The sequence below is a fragment of the Ciconia boyciana genome, chromosome 3 (genome assembly GCF_034638445.1).
Source record: "Ciconia boyciana chromosome 3, ASM3463844v1, whole genome shotgun sequence".
In the NCBI taxonomy this organism is placed as follows: Eukaryota; Metazoa; Chordata; class Aves; order Ciconiiformes; family Ciconiidae; genus Ciconia; species Ciconia boyciana.
In genome coordinates, this window is record NC_132936.1 from 23,386,795 (window position 1) to 23,401,199 (window position 14,405).

General features: G+C 40.3%; 1 protein-coding gene across 1 annotated transcript in view; it reads left to right on the top strand.

Moving 5' to 3' along the window:
- DLGAP2 (DLG associated protein 2) overlaps positions 1–14,405 on the top strand; it is a 479,848-nt gene that overhangs the window by 397,915 nt on the left and 67,528 nt on the right. Inside the window, 1 exon segment of the mRNA XM_072857796.1 lies at positions 12,416–12,627. Coding sequence (XP_072713897.1) covers positions 12,416–12,627 — 212 coding nt within the window.

Here is a 14,405-nt window from a genome sequence, read left to right on the forward strand (position 1 = left end):
AGGTACAGTGAATGAGTCAGCACTAAAAGAGAAAATAGCATGTTGTTCTAAAAATGGCTTCAGCCCACTCCTGTCTTCCTAGTGCATTTAAGTACTAGCGTCATCCATTACAGCACTGGCACTGCTAAGCATGTGGGTAATAATGTCAGCTGTAGTCTCTGTAGAATGAAAGAAAAGCACAAGAGTTGGTCTCTTAAAAAAGAACAAGAAAAAAGCAGCAGTTTCAACAAGGCTCTTTGCTGGTTTAAGTTATGCCTACATGGAGAAGAGCTTTGAGGACAAGCTAATGGATAAATAGGCGTTAAGCCCCCTTGTACATTTTTGCAGGAACTCTTCTGGGGACAGGACAGATTCCCACAATCAAGACTGTTGCCTTCAAGGGGCATGCTACTGCTTTGCTCTCTCCCTCTGGTTTGCAGGGATGGATGGATTTGAACCCAATGCACATTTCTCGGCACTTCATCTTTGTGAAACTAGATTGTATCTGTTTGCTTGACATAAACCCATATATGAACTACCGAAACTACATCCAGTACTCTACCAACTGATGCATACTGTGGAGTTAGCCAGAGCTAGCGGAGTTTTGATCCTAGCATCCAAATCACTATCACCCACGCTGCCTTCACAATGATTTATGACCAGCCACCACTCCAGAATTAACTGGCTTGTTTCCACAGCAGGAAAAGCTAGTGTAGCTAGTAGGGTAGCAGGGCAGTCTGCATCCTAAATCAGCATAGACATGTGCTATACCATTTTGATTTCTACAGTCCATTACAGTCCCACAAGGATGTCTCAGCTAGCCCTGTGCCCTCCCAGTCACAGAATCATAGAATCATTTACGTTGGAAAAGACCTTTAAGATCATCAAGTCCAACAGTTAACCTGGCACTGCCAAGTCCACCACTAAACCATGTCCCTAAGCACCACATCTACACGTCTTTTAAATACCTCCAGGGACGGTGACTCAACCACTTCCCTGGGCAGCCTGTTCCAATGCTTGACAACCCTTTCGGTGAAGAAGTTCTTCCTAATATCCAATGTAAACCTCCTCTGGTGCAACTTGAGGCCATTTCCTCCTGTCCTATCACTTGTTACTTGGAAGAAGAGACCGACACCCACCTTGCTACAACCTCCTTTCAGGTAGTTCAGTCAGGAGTGGAGATGTGCAAGAGAGACCTGTAATGCCCAGACAATAAGGGAAATGATGGGACAGTTAAAGCCCCACAGTCCATTTGCAGTGTTAATGTCAGCCTGCAACATCTGGTGCAGCACCTGGGGCCACTCTGTGGAGTTATTCCCCAGGTCAGTAAGGGTGTAGTCCTCCCATACAGAGCAGCAAGCTCAACCACTTGTACTTGTTCCTTATAATGTTCTATCTACCCATCATAACTCTGAAGTATTGCACTTATAATTTTAACATTAAATGAAAAGGATTTCATAAAGCTGACACTTCCCTGTATTTACAGAATGCTGATGGTTTCGTGTCACAAAAAACAGAATACTTCTTAAATATCCCTTCCAAGGGAAAAAAAAAGAAAAAACAAACAGAAAATAAATACAGTCAATCAATGATGATGTAAAGCTCTGACCAAACAGTTGTCTCAGATTACTGGTGTCTTGAATTACTATGGTAATCAATGATAGAACAGCACACTGCTTCCATGCTCATGTGCTAGGACGCTCATATTGGCTGAAATTAATTGCTGAAGCTTTTTTCCAAACAAGAGTGGAAAGATTTCAAAGCTAGTATTTTCTTAAAGCTGCCAAAACACGTCCCTATTACTGTAAAAATGTCAAAGCTAGGAGTAGAAAAGGGAGGCCATGATCCCACTGCCCTTTAATCAGGGGGAATTGTCCTCCTTTCTAATGTTAGTACAGTGTTTTGCCAAATTGTTTTTCAATGTTCACCTCACCGAAGCTGAAGGCTGACCTTTGCAGTAGTTACCCAAAGGTGTCGCTGGGTCTGAAGAAGTTTTCAGCCAGGAGTAACTTATTATTTTATACACTCAGGCCAGCTGCATCTGTCAAACGAGACTGCCAGGAACACGCACTCGAGCTGTAATGAGCGCACACCCTCCGATGCTGCAGGCTTGCTGCCTAGGCCAGACCCAGCTCCTCTCCTGAGCAGTCTATACCATTTTTCCTGCAAGGAAGTGACTGTAAAAAAATGGTGAAGCATTCATAAATGTTGCTTTGATTTTTTTTCCAACTGGTTTTGGCCATCTTACAGTGCTGTGCCTAAAGGTTGTTTTTTAAAGTGGAGTTTCACATGTGTTTAAATGGCTGAATGTCTATATGGATAAGGTCCCTGGTACTTCTCGTAGGGGAACTGATCTTTTCAAAAGTGTGCAGGTAGTTAAGCGCTACCTAGTAGCTAGACAGACAAAAACTACTCATTTTACTCTGTAAGGTAAATAATTGGAGTCATATGGAGTTAACTGTTCAAAACTGTCAGTCATTACTTAAAAGGAGAAAAACAGATGAGCAGCAAATCTATCTATTTTATATAGCCTTTAAAATTATTTATGTTTTAAAGACATGCACTGTTTTTTTCAGTAGTAGCCCTATAACAAATAGGAAAAAAAGTGATAACATTTCCTACTTAGATTGAATAAGACATTGGTTACTACAGGCCTTCTTTTGGGTCAGCTCTGGGTATGCTGCCTTTTAGGTTCTTCTTCCCTCTCTAGCCTTATAACAGCTCTGCAACATTGGAGTCCTTGCTACATCTGCAGTCTCTGTGGGTTTGGAGGTGCTGTGCATTGTGGTATATTCAGAGCACCTCTCCTTTTCTTCCTTTAAGAACATTTTTGTCTCTTACTCTATACTTCTGTGACCATGAATGGTCTGTGGGGTCTTGCCCCGCTCACACAGTAATAAGGTGACAATTCTGAATTTTCCTTAGTGTCTGCAGTGGTAAAGGCAAAGATATTTCCAGAGGGACCTACAGGTGACTTTGGCTGATAGGTCATGCAATGTTGAGAGTCTGGGCTGAAGTGGCTGATGATACTTTATTTTCCCATTTCCGAAAGTGGCTAGAAAAGGACAGAATAATAGTACAGCACTGCAGCACCTGCGCTGTGCCGCACAGGGCCCCAGCTGCCTGCGGGAGCATTGGACGTGATGCAGCGAGGCCACAGGGATGCAGGTGACCCCACGTGAGCAGGAGCACATGCCTCGCACTCAGGGAGTCTTGTCTGCCACAACTTCATCCGTCAAAAAAACAGGCTGTTTTTCTTCAGTGTGCTGTGCAGATAGCTGGGCTCCATCCTGTCTCGTCCCACTCGGTGGGTTGCGAGAGGGGTGAATCTTTTTGATTCCCCGACGGTTTGTGTACCGGCAAAAGCCAGTCTCTGCTCGGCAGAGCCGCGTGGTCGGTAGAGTCACGACAATGACCCAGAGGAACAGTCTGGCCAGCAACTTTATTAACTGGCGAATTCCACAAATGGACAAACTTAATGAACTGGCGAGCTTAAGGAACGAACAAAGGCGATTTGGCAATGGAGCTATTTTCCGGGCAACCCATCACAATTTTTCCCAAACTTGCATACATATTGGAAAGAGCAGAGGAAGAGAGAAGCAAGAAAAGGAAAGGAAAAGAGAGGAGGAAAGAGAAAGAAAAAGTATCACCACCCTTGGATCCCGCGATGACGATGACACATGTGGCAATCCTCCAGTGGCAGGCACGCGCGCTTCCCTGGGGGGGGGGCATGTCTTTTATAGGCTAATCCCCACCTCCAGGTACGCCTCTTCAGGACTTCCATGGTTCTTGTTCCAGAAAGTTCTCAATTTTCTGCGCAGGCGCTGGGGGAGGGGGGTGGTCGCGAGGGGTCTCTTGGGCAGTTGCAAGCCCCTTCCTCAGATCAGCCCTGGGTGACCTCTGGGCATACAGGGTCAGGTCCGGCAGAACCCGGAACCGCGCATCCTCCCACGCGCTCTCCACATCCCGCTCTTGCTCTCCCCCACCCCGTGCTCCCCGACCTGCCGTCACCATGCAAATAGCGCCTCAAGTCGCCACAATGTTTGAGACATTAACTCTTTCAGTCTCTCACACATCCACCCTGCAAATGTGGTTCAGGCAATTCAGTCTACCTCTCCCAAAAATATCTGCCAGGAAAACTTGTATTTGGCTTCAGTTGCTGATATTGTGGTTCCCTGGGCCTCATCTGCTGCCCTGTCAGTCAGGCAGCCCAGCTGGCAGGTATATTCCTGGCTCCCCTTCACCTATAGTGAGTGACAAGCTGCAATCCAGTTTAGGTCTTTAGCCTTTTGATGCTTGGTTTTAGCAGAATTTGCATTGTAATTAAATTAATTCCATTTACAGAGAAAGATGTAAAGGAAAATGCAGCTATGAGCTGGCCCAAAAAGGCAAAGAGATAGAAAACCAAACTCTGGGTGCATGACTATGGCAAATTAATTGTCATGAGAAGTTTTGGTCTTTGATGCTTCTGTGGACCTCCATTATTAAAATAATCGCTACCTTGTGCTACATCTATGCTATCAAACTGCATAGTGTCAGGAAAGGTTCTGCACCCTGCACTGCACCCTGATCCTCTATACTGTTATGTGGCTCAGCCTGTCTTGGGCATTGTTTTCATCCAAGCCAGCCAATATTTCCCTAAACAGTTCCTGGGTACGGTTCAGGCCTTAGCACAGGGCAGGGACCATTCCTGGTAGTCACACCAGTTTGAAGGCAAAGATTGCTCAATAGCATGGGTGTGGAGTGCTGCAGGGCAGCTGACCTCCAGGCAAGACAGTGAGTCTTCATTTACTAATGTATGCACAGCCCTAGGGTAATCACCGTACCATTTTCATCCTTCTCTCTCGCTAGTACTGACTGTGCAGCCGCACAGCCAGTTGGAGCAACTCACCAGTTCAGCTGAAAACTTACCTTTACTTATCTTTCTTATTGTTGTTAGGGTAATTTTCCAGGCAGCACTCTAAGTCACTTTACCATCACTAGCATTTCTTGAAAAGCTGAATACTGCTTAAGGAAAACCTGCCCCACTTAAGTTGATGGTAGTATAATTTTAAAGCAGCGTAAGCTGACCACGAAGCAGCATCCTGGGTGACTTACCAAAGGAAGCACACAGCCAACTGGAACCTAGGTTTCTTGGTTGAATCCTTACAGTTTTTGTGTCTTAGATTGAAAGGCTATATATATCTAGGTTCTCATTTAAGTATAGGCCAAGCCCTCCCTTCAGTCCAAGCTCATCTCATATCAAAGTTCTGGCACAAGATCTCAGTGAGCTCCAGGATTAGCAAGCAAAAATCACTTATAGTGTGGACAAGCCCACCACTGCCATCTGACTGCACCTCGCTCCACCATGTCAAAACAGCCCAGAGTCCAGAGGGTCCCAGAGAGACCTAGCAACATAGCAGATGATTTGGAGGTGGCTGAACTGCAAGGGTCTTTGCCAGCAGTATGAGCACAGCGGGTCATGAGTTGGGCATTTGGCCCACATTCATCCAACCAGTATAAACAACGCCACAGAGTCCTCACAACACTATTTACAGTATTTAACCATCCTCGGATTACAATTTACATTGTTGCTGGAGAACCAGTTAGGAAACAGTGCTGGTTCTTTTTTTTTGAGTTCATCACTGTTGAGATAATGGTTATAAAGTATTATTTAAATGAAAAGAACAGTGTTCTGTAGAAAATACAGAAGTGGTGACTAAGCAATCCTGAGTACACTGGACGGAAGTCTTCTTTCCATCAAGGATCAGTTAGCGCAGCTTTGCTCGGCACTACACATGAAAAACTAAAATCAGGCAGTAAATAATGCTGGTACTGGTTTGCCTATTCAAACATCTCCCAGCTGGAATATTATGTTTGTGTTCTGTGATCTGCATGGGTGTCCAGTCTATTCCCAACTCTCAAATTCCTGAATTCAAGTTGTTTTCAACCCAGTGTAAAGCAAAATCACATAGATCCCAAACAATATTGTTTGGGATCTATGTGATTTTCTTCCTCTTCCTATGATACTATGGCTGTTCGTAGCAAAGCCTGGAGAGAATGGCTGGCAAGACAACAATGCCTCTTGCTTTCTCAGATTAGCTCCTGCCTTGATGGACAGTGTCAACGGACTTTCAGGGAATGCTGCAAGAACTCTCTGTGCTTCTGAGCGGTCAACGAGCTCAGGGAGTAGGGGGTGGCATGTGAAAATTAAAGCTAATTATGAGGATTGGCATTGATAGTGGTGAAGAGGAGTCCCTGGCATATTTTGTAGAGATTTTTGAATGGCTCCATTGTACAATTCATATTCTTTGAACAATGAATCAATACATTAAAAAAATAAACACAAAAAACCCTAGTTAAAAGTGTGCACTGAGCATGGTGTTGAGGTGTAGACATAAGGTTAGCTACTAAGGAAAAAGGTTTTATTTTCAGATACTGCACTCTTCCCTCCTGCAAAAACCTAGACCAATAGGGTCTAGAGTCCACAGCCAGTAAATAGGGGAATGTCATTAGTGTCATTAAATTCAGAAGAAAATTCTAGTTATTGGTCAGTGTTCCTTCTTCAGCAAAATTTTTGAAAACACAGGAGGTCCAGCTCCCACCTCCCATTATAATATCAAGGAAACTTTCTACCATGCTAAAAAGCATTTCTGTCTGCCTTGCAAGATTGTCATCTACTTTTATCTACTTGTAGCTGTGCACAAAGGCTGTTTTTCTGAGGCTCCTTGAAGAAGGCATAATTTAAGAGAAAATCTCTTACCTGCATTTCAGATTGTCCCCTTCTTTTTTTTTTTTTTTTTTTTTTTTTGGGGGGGGGGGTGGTGTCATCTTGACCATGCTGAGAAAGCATAAAATTACAAAAATTACATATCTACTACATAGTGTTTCATATCTTATCCTTCTTCATATAATCTATAGTCTAATTTCATGCACAGACAGCTTCTGCTTCTAGTAAAATGTGAAATTTATATTACTAAAATAAGATTTAGGTCATAATGAATATTTCAGTGCATTTTACATCTGCATACTAATTAAATTTCACAGGACTCCTGTGAGGTAGGTAATCCTCATTTTAACCTTTGAGAATGAGAAATATGAAGAAGTGATAGTCAGCTCCCGCAGCTGAAGCCATGTATTTAGAAGTGTTTCATTTTAGATAGTAAAGTGATATGCCAGATTTTAAGCAGATCAGCAGTTTAGTGGTGGAACACCTTTAAAATTCTGGGAGCTGAGAGCAAATGCCATAGAAGTAGTTGGAACATCAGGAACAGATCTGTTTTGAAATGCCAGTGGCTGTTGCCAGTTTGACTTCTTTAGCTAAATCCTAAACTGAAATAAAAAAGCTTGAATAACAGCAGTCAAAGTCCAGAAGATTTAATATTTCATTGGTTCTTCCAGTTTTGACATCAGTAGTTCTTAGACGCAAGGTTCGGTATTCACACTGCTAGCACTAGTTCCTAAATGGGAGCCTAGATTACCTATCTCTGATTAGATATAAGGAAAAACTTTTCCCCTTGAGTGTGGTCAGACATTGGAACAGGTTGCCTAGAGAGGTTGTGGAGTCTCCATCTTTGGAAACGTTCAAAACCCAGCTGGACACAGTCCTGGGCAACCTGCTGTACCTGACCGAGCAGGAGGCTGGACTAGAGACCTCCAGAGTCCCTTCCAACCTCAGTGATTCCATGATTCCTAGTTTGTTCCGGAGGTTTGGTGAATTCATCCCTGTTTTCCCTGACAACACGCTGTTGCTTACACACAGAATCTGTGCAACCTGAGAATCAGGGGACAGACTTACTGCCGAAGTCCAGTCAGGGGTCCGAAATCCATCTAATCTGAGCACAAGCAAGAAACCCAACAGGAAGGACTTCTAACAAAACACAACGATACTTACTTTTATTTTAAAACAAGGAAATTCATTTTCATAGTAACAAAGTGTCTAGAATACCCACTGTGAAGATGTGAGTTCAGTTTCTTCCTTAGCCTGTACAAGGTCAAACCCCCATCTTCTCAATTCCCCAAATTGCATTCTGAGCAGCAGGCTATAAGGCAGTTTGGATCAAAGGCACTTCTTTCTTTGTTAAAATGTTCCACAAGTTTTATCCAAACACCCTTTCACATAAAATTCATGTGAGTGTTTGGCCCAGGGACTATAACTGAGCTCCCTCATTCCAGGAAAGTGCCTGGATCACGAGGCTGCAACACACCCTTTCTTGTACATGGAGCCCTTCTCTTCTAACCAGCCCTCCCCAGGCAATCTGTGAGCATTTCATGACAAGGCCATGAGATACAAAAAGAGGAGGAGAGCATGCCAGTTTATTTATCAGCCCTAAGTCTTCTCCTTCCCAAGCACTCCGACCATTATTGATTAGAAGGTGAGCAGTAACGTCTCCCACTTCCACAGCCGTTTCATCATGGAAGGAAAGAATAAGACTGCTCAGTTCTTTGAAAAAAAAATCTGAATTTGTTCTTCAGAAGATGGTTTTAGGCTGTGAATGGGAAATGACAGAAGGGCCTTTTTGCTGCCTGTAATTGGGTACAATAAACCCAAGAAAGGAGAAATGTTTGAGATTTTTCTTCATGCTTTGCATTTTGGTTGCTAACTAAAGGGACCTTTTGGTTCCTTTTGGATTCTACTCTGAAGGAGCTAACTCTCCTAAATGCCTTTTATGGGGAATTCAGGGTCCTACCTAAGGTTCTGGAGTTCACTCTCAGGATCAGCTCCATAAAATGTAGTAAGTTTTGGGTACCAGGTGCTTTAATAAAATTGGCCCTAGGTGACTAATGTAAGATATCACATTCAATCAGTAGCAGAACAATTAAAAGATCCTAAATTTTCTGAACCTGGTTGTGCTCCTCACAGCAACAGTGCATGAAATTTATGAAAGAGACTCATCATTTTCTGTAATAGTTATAACCAAGTCAGCAGCCGGTGACAAAATTAAATGAAAAGATCCAGACCTTGTCAGCTCGTTGTTCTTACAAAAGGAAATTCATATGGTAATATGCAGTCTAACTCCTCTGTGGATAGAAACTGCATATACAAGGGTTCATGTTAACATCTACAACAGGAGGAAGGCCTTTTTAGACATTATAAATATCAGCACTCATCACTATATGCAAGTAGATAATTAGGGTAATTATTTCCAATTAGCAGCTGCAAGCCCTGCAGATGGGAATTTCAGGGGCTGGTAACTATTGTAAGAAAGCATTTCTGTGAGCTGCAAAGCCCTTTTCATGTTTTGGAAACTATACCTTTAATGACCCTCACACATGCTGTTAAATATTTTTGTTAATATTTCAAAATAAAAATCTTTCCTGCACTAGTATAATACTTCTGCTTTTCTTTAGAGCTATGTTGGGGTCTGAGATGGCCTGGATTTGGAAAGATTTTTCCAAGTATTTCACCTATCAGCTAAAGTAAATTATGAACCAGGCTGAACTGGGACTCAAATTTTGCTTCTATTCTCAGTCCATGAGAGAAAACAATGTCAAGGGCCCTTTCGTTGGCTTTTGGAGACAGCAAAAGGACTCCAGCTGTTTTCCTAGGCTCTGCATGAAACCTTCTGAGAGAACACATTGTCAAACTTACTTGCCAGGCTCCAGAAGCATTTTCCCTGTGTTCATTGTATTCTGTGCCTTTGAATGGCTCAAGGGTAAAAAAATACATATATTTTAATTGTGAATAATGTTTTTTCAATCATAAAGGCTTCTGTGATAGTCAACGAGTTACTCTGATTAGAAAGTGATTCTTGGTGCATTTGTGTGTACCGTGAGTACATCACAAGCACAAATGGAGCAGGGCTTTTTCAGTTTTTAGCTTTTATGTGAATTAATTTAACTTATGAATTCAGAAAGCAAAAGAAATGTAATCAACAAAAACAGTAAGGCACGTAACTGTAAGATTTGTCCTCATGAAGCTCCTTATCACAGTGAAGAAACTTAATTTTTTAGATACTTTAATGTAAAAAATCAGTCATTCCTATCTTTTAAAGTAAGATTTCAACTTCAATCAACAAATAAGCCTCTGTTTATTCATTTAAATACAGTCCTTATCTAGTTATTTGAGTATGGAATTTCAGACAAAATTAAGTTGAGAAACTAATCATTTTTTGCATTTCAGTAGGTAAGAGGTTATTGATCAATGCCTTTTTAAACTTTCTATTTAATTATCTTCAAGCTAAAATGGAGGAAAGAAATTTGAAGCCAAAATAATTATTCTATGAAAAAGTTATGAGTTTTTTGAAAAAAGAGTCTTAAGACTGAACATACTAATTCAGCTTTAGTACAGAAAATTGAACAGTGGGCCCATGTAGGGGCCTATAGCTTGCAGTGGGCCCATAGCTTGCCCATAGCTTGCAGTGCCCCATAGCTGCTGGCCCATTGAACAGTGGGCCCATAGCTTGCAGTGGGCCCATGTAGATGCCAACAAATGCTTTTTCAGCATTTGGATTTTGTTTTTAGCTATGCTGACATACAAGTAATAAAGAAGATTTAAAAGTGAGAGTATGTTTGTATGATATCAATTATTTTTTCTTAATACAGCTCTCTAAATCAGATTTTTACAGTTAATAGTGTTGCCAGCTGTAGATAAAAAAAAGCTTAAGAAATATATTTTTTTAGTATATTTTAGGAGTCTGGCTGTTACAACTATCACTACATGTAAATACCTTTTAGGTCTCCTAGAATCTCAAAAATCCTTCCTCCAACATTAATCTCATATATACTAGGGCTTAGAAAAGAAATGAGGATGATGTATCACATTTACAGGCTTCAAGTTTGGGAATATTTTTCATGCTCCCTTTCCAATCACCATCCAAAGCTGAATAATATGAAAAGTTTATTTCTTTGCATGATCTAACCCATATTTCATTTGGATTCATGCTCTGTCCTATTACTTCATATAAGAATATAACTCATAATTTATTTCTCTGATATTTGTCTGTAACATTTTTATCATCTGTGTGATCTGTTTCATCTCTTCTTATCTGACTTCATCTTCAGTCTCCCTTTTTTTCTCTCCTGAGCTTGTTTCTTTAATATCTCTATCTTTACTTGTTCACCCCTTTTTAAAACTTCATTTCCCCCTTAATCCTTTTTTGGGACCCAAAGCACCAGGTCTGTTCACCTGGTGTGTGGCTAATTCATGTATCTTGAAAGGGCAGTAAAGATAACAGGCACATCATGTTAGTTATTTAAATCCGATCTCCAAGACTGCTGAAACCAATGGGAGCATTTGCTTCAGCTCCACAGTGAACTCTGTCTGTAGAAGGTCTCAAATATGTTTGACTTGAAAGTCTTTATTAGACATCCTGCTTTGCAGAAACTCCTTAATATATGTTTAACTGAAAGTTCAGATTTATAGTATATTGGCAAATAATGCCATTGTACTGTTTAATATATATGAAGTCATTATGTTTATAAAGGACTTGATGCTGCCAAGTGCATCAGCCCTGGTCCACTGATGTATTCTGTCACATCCTTCTTTTTCACCATGAGTCATTCTAATGGATTTCAGAGAGTTGCTTATATCCTTTAAGTTAAGTAAATGCTTAAGTGTGTTTCTGGATTAGGACCAGAGGACTCAGCACCTTGGAAGATTAAACAAAAAGCAAAGAATCAGCAATACTGGCAGAGACAGGCTTGCTGAGTTTATCCATAAGTCTTAAGGCTGATTTCACCTTGGACTGGAAAATCTACTCCTGCTCAATGCTCTGCCAATTTGTGGTGCAGAGGGATATCCATCCACCAGCTGTGGATTAGCTGACTACCCATCTTACTATTTGGAAAACCACCTCAACTGGATGAAAGCAGCCTCAACCAAATGTATTAATAATTAGCTGGCTGATATGTTACAGCCTCTACAAACTATTTTGCAGTTTTTAAATAAGAAAAAGGACAAATTGCCACATTTGCTTTTTTTCACAGAATTTTGCCGTAAATCAGAATCCTATCCATTTATGCCAAAATCACAGCTTAGTTTAACTTAAATACTTGATTCACCTTCCTGAAAAGCAGCCAGAACCTCATATAAGGAGAGTTGGTAAAAGACTCTGAAGTGCTCAGCCTTCAATGAGTTTTAGGTCTGAAACACCTGATCAACTTATTGTTTATCAGCTGAAAATCTGTGTGCAAACTTTTAAGAGGTTAAGCTAAGCTACTTCCTGCAATTTAAAGTACGTCTACAAATAAATATTGCAGCTCAGCTCACAAACCATGACTTGATTGTTCCTTAGGTTCCTTAGGTTCCATTTATAAACTGAAAATTTCCAATCTTGACATTGGAATTAAATTGCCAAATCATTTGGGAACCTTAGAAATTTCTTTCCAAGTGATCTGTTTCTGAAGAATAAAAAAATAATGACTTGTCTTTGTAAAATGAAAAATTGAAGGAAGTATTTAAATATATGAAAAGAATAATGCACATTTCGTGTGTGTGTTTTATGGTCTCCATTAGGTACCTCAGGATGAATGGGGAGGATACCCAGCTGGTGGGAAAGATGAAGAGATCCCCTGCAGAAGAATGAGAAGTGGGAGCTATATTAAGGCCATGGGAGATGAAGAAAGTGGAGACTCTGATACTAGCCCCAAGACATCACCAAAATTAACAGTTCGACCAGAGTCATTATTAAAATCCATTGGACAAAGACCACTGGGAGATCATCAAAAGTAAGTTTCACTATACCATGTTATACATCTCCCTGAAAGTTGCCATGTCTTGGGTAATTTTTCTTTGTGTCTTACTGGTAGTGGTCAGTATCCATGAGAAAATACGATACTGTAGTTAAAAAGCTAACTTTTGTGTCTTCATTTTAAATTAGCTACAGTTTCTTGTGATTACTGGATGCAAAGCTGCCATCTCCCTCCATCCATGTAACAAACCTGCTACTTCAAAAAAGAGTTTGTTATGTTTACTAAGGGAAAAATATCAATATTTTTATCAAAATTTTAAAATTCAGAATATTTCTTCTCTAGAAGGATTGTTTTATATTATAATTCTTTGTTATTTCATTGCTTTCTCTGAAAGAGAATATACACTCTATTCTACACTAGGTATAATAACAAATACATAATTGTATCATATTTGGCATCTTGCACCCCTTTTATTGGTACAATGCTTTATGTATCAGCTATACTGTATCATACTCATTTAAACACATAGTGGAGGGTTTTGTTTGACTGGTTTGGTTTTTTTTCATTCATACTACCTACAATATGGCCTATTAAATAACTAAAGCAAATTTTAAAACTATAGGAAAATATGTAGTTATTTATGTTTTCCAATAGATCTTTATTTTTCTCTCCTTTTTATCTTTTCAATATATCATTTTATAACTAAACTGTAAGTATACTTCTGAAGACAGTTTCAAAGTGGTAGCCTGATTTCAAATCTGCAGCTTCTATTAATGTGACTGAGTGTTTCTCATGGCCTAGAAAATTGATCTTTTTGCCTGGGAGAAATATATACAATGAAGAAATTAAGAGTGAAACTTTTGATCAAAGGTTGTTTATTGTTCTGTAGGTAATACCATGTATAGTATACCATAGTGACTCACCTTTTCATAAAATAAAATTTAAAAAAAAAACAAAAACCTTAGGCAAAAATCTTTTTGGCTTAATTAAATTGAATTATTTAGCTTGCAATCTGGAAGAAAACCATCAACTTTCACTATTACCGAAGAGAACAGTTTACAACTATATTGTTTAGTATAGCTTGCTCACGCATCTCTGTAGGCTTAATTCAGATGCACAAACAAACGCATCTGTACCGTGAGCTGCTGTAAGATTTCTGAGATATCACGAAACAAGACTGGCAGGTCTCCGCTCTCAATTGGCAATTAAAATCCAGGCAGGATATCTTATGGCATCTCAAAGGGTGCCAGAGACCTATGTTTAGGCAACTAAGCCAAATTCTGAAAGTGAATCTGAAGGATTTGCTAGAATATTAGTTCAAATGATGAAAACATGACCTATAACATAAGTATTGCTGGCAGACCTGTACCTGGCTGATTTCCAAAGATGAAAAGAGGAGCTCTTAATGACAGCAGTTGGAAGCAACATTTGAGTTTTTAATATCCTTGGTCATTGTATCTGGGCTGAATTTTGGGTTTGAGTTATGCTGGCTACATTGACTGGTTCAGTCCAAATTTGAGAAAGTCCCCAGGAAACAAAAAAGGTGGTTAATTTTTAGCTTGTGAGTACATGTCAGTGGGAGTAGAGGTCTTTCAGCATGAGGAGCCCGTAATTTCTCAGCCATGGTGGAGACATATGTTGTGAATTCTTCAGTCCTGGATTTTCTCGTAAATGGCTCTGAAAGCCATGGGTCCTGCAAAAGGGCAAATATCCTCGTGGGATAAGAAGTGCTAAGGGAGAGTGATCTAACGTCTGTGGCTTGTTAAGAGATACCCTTCTGAAGGCAACAGGGAAAGAGGATATAGTCGACTTTC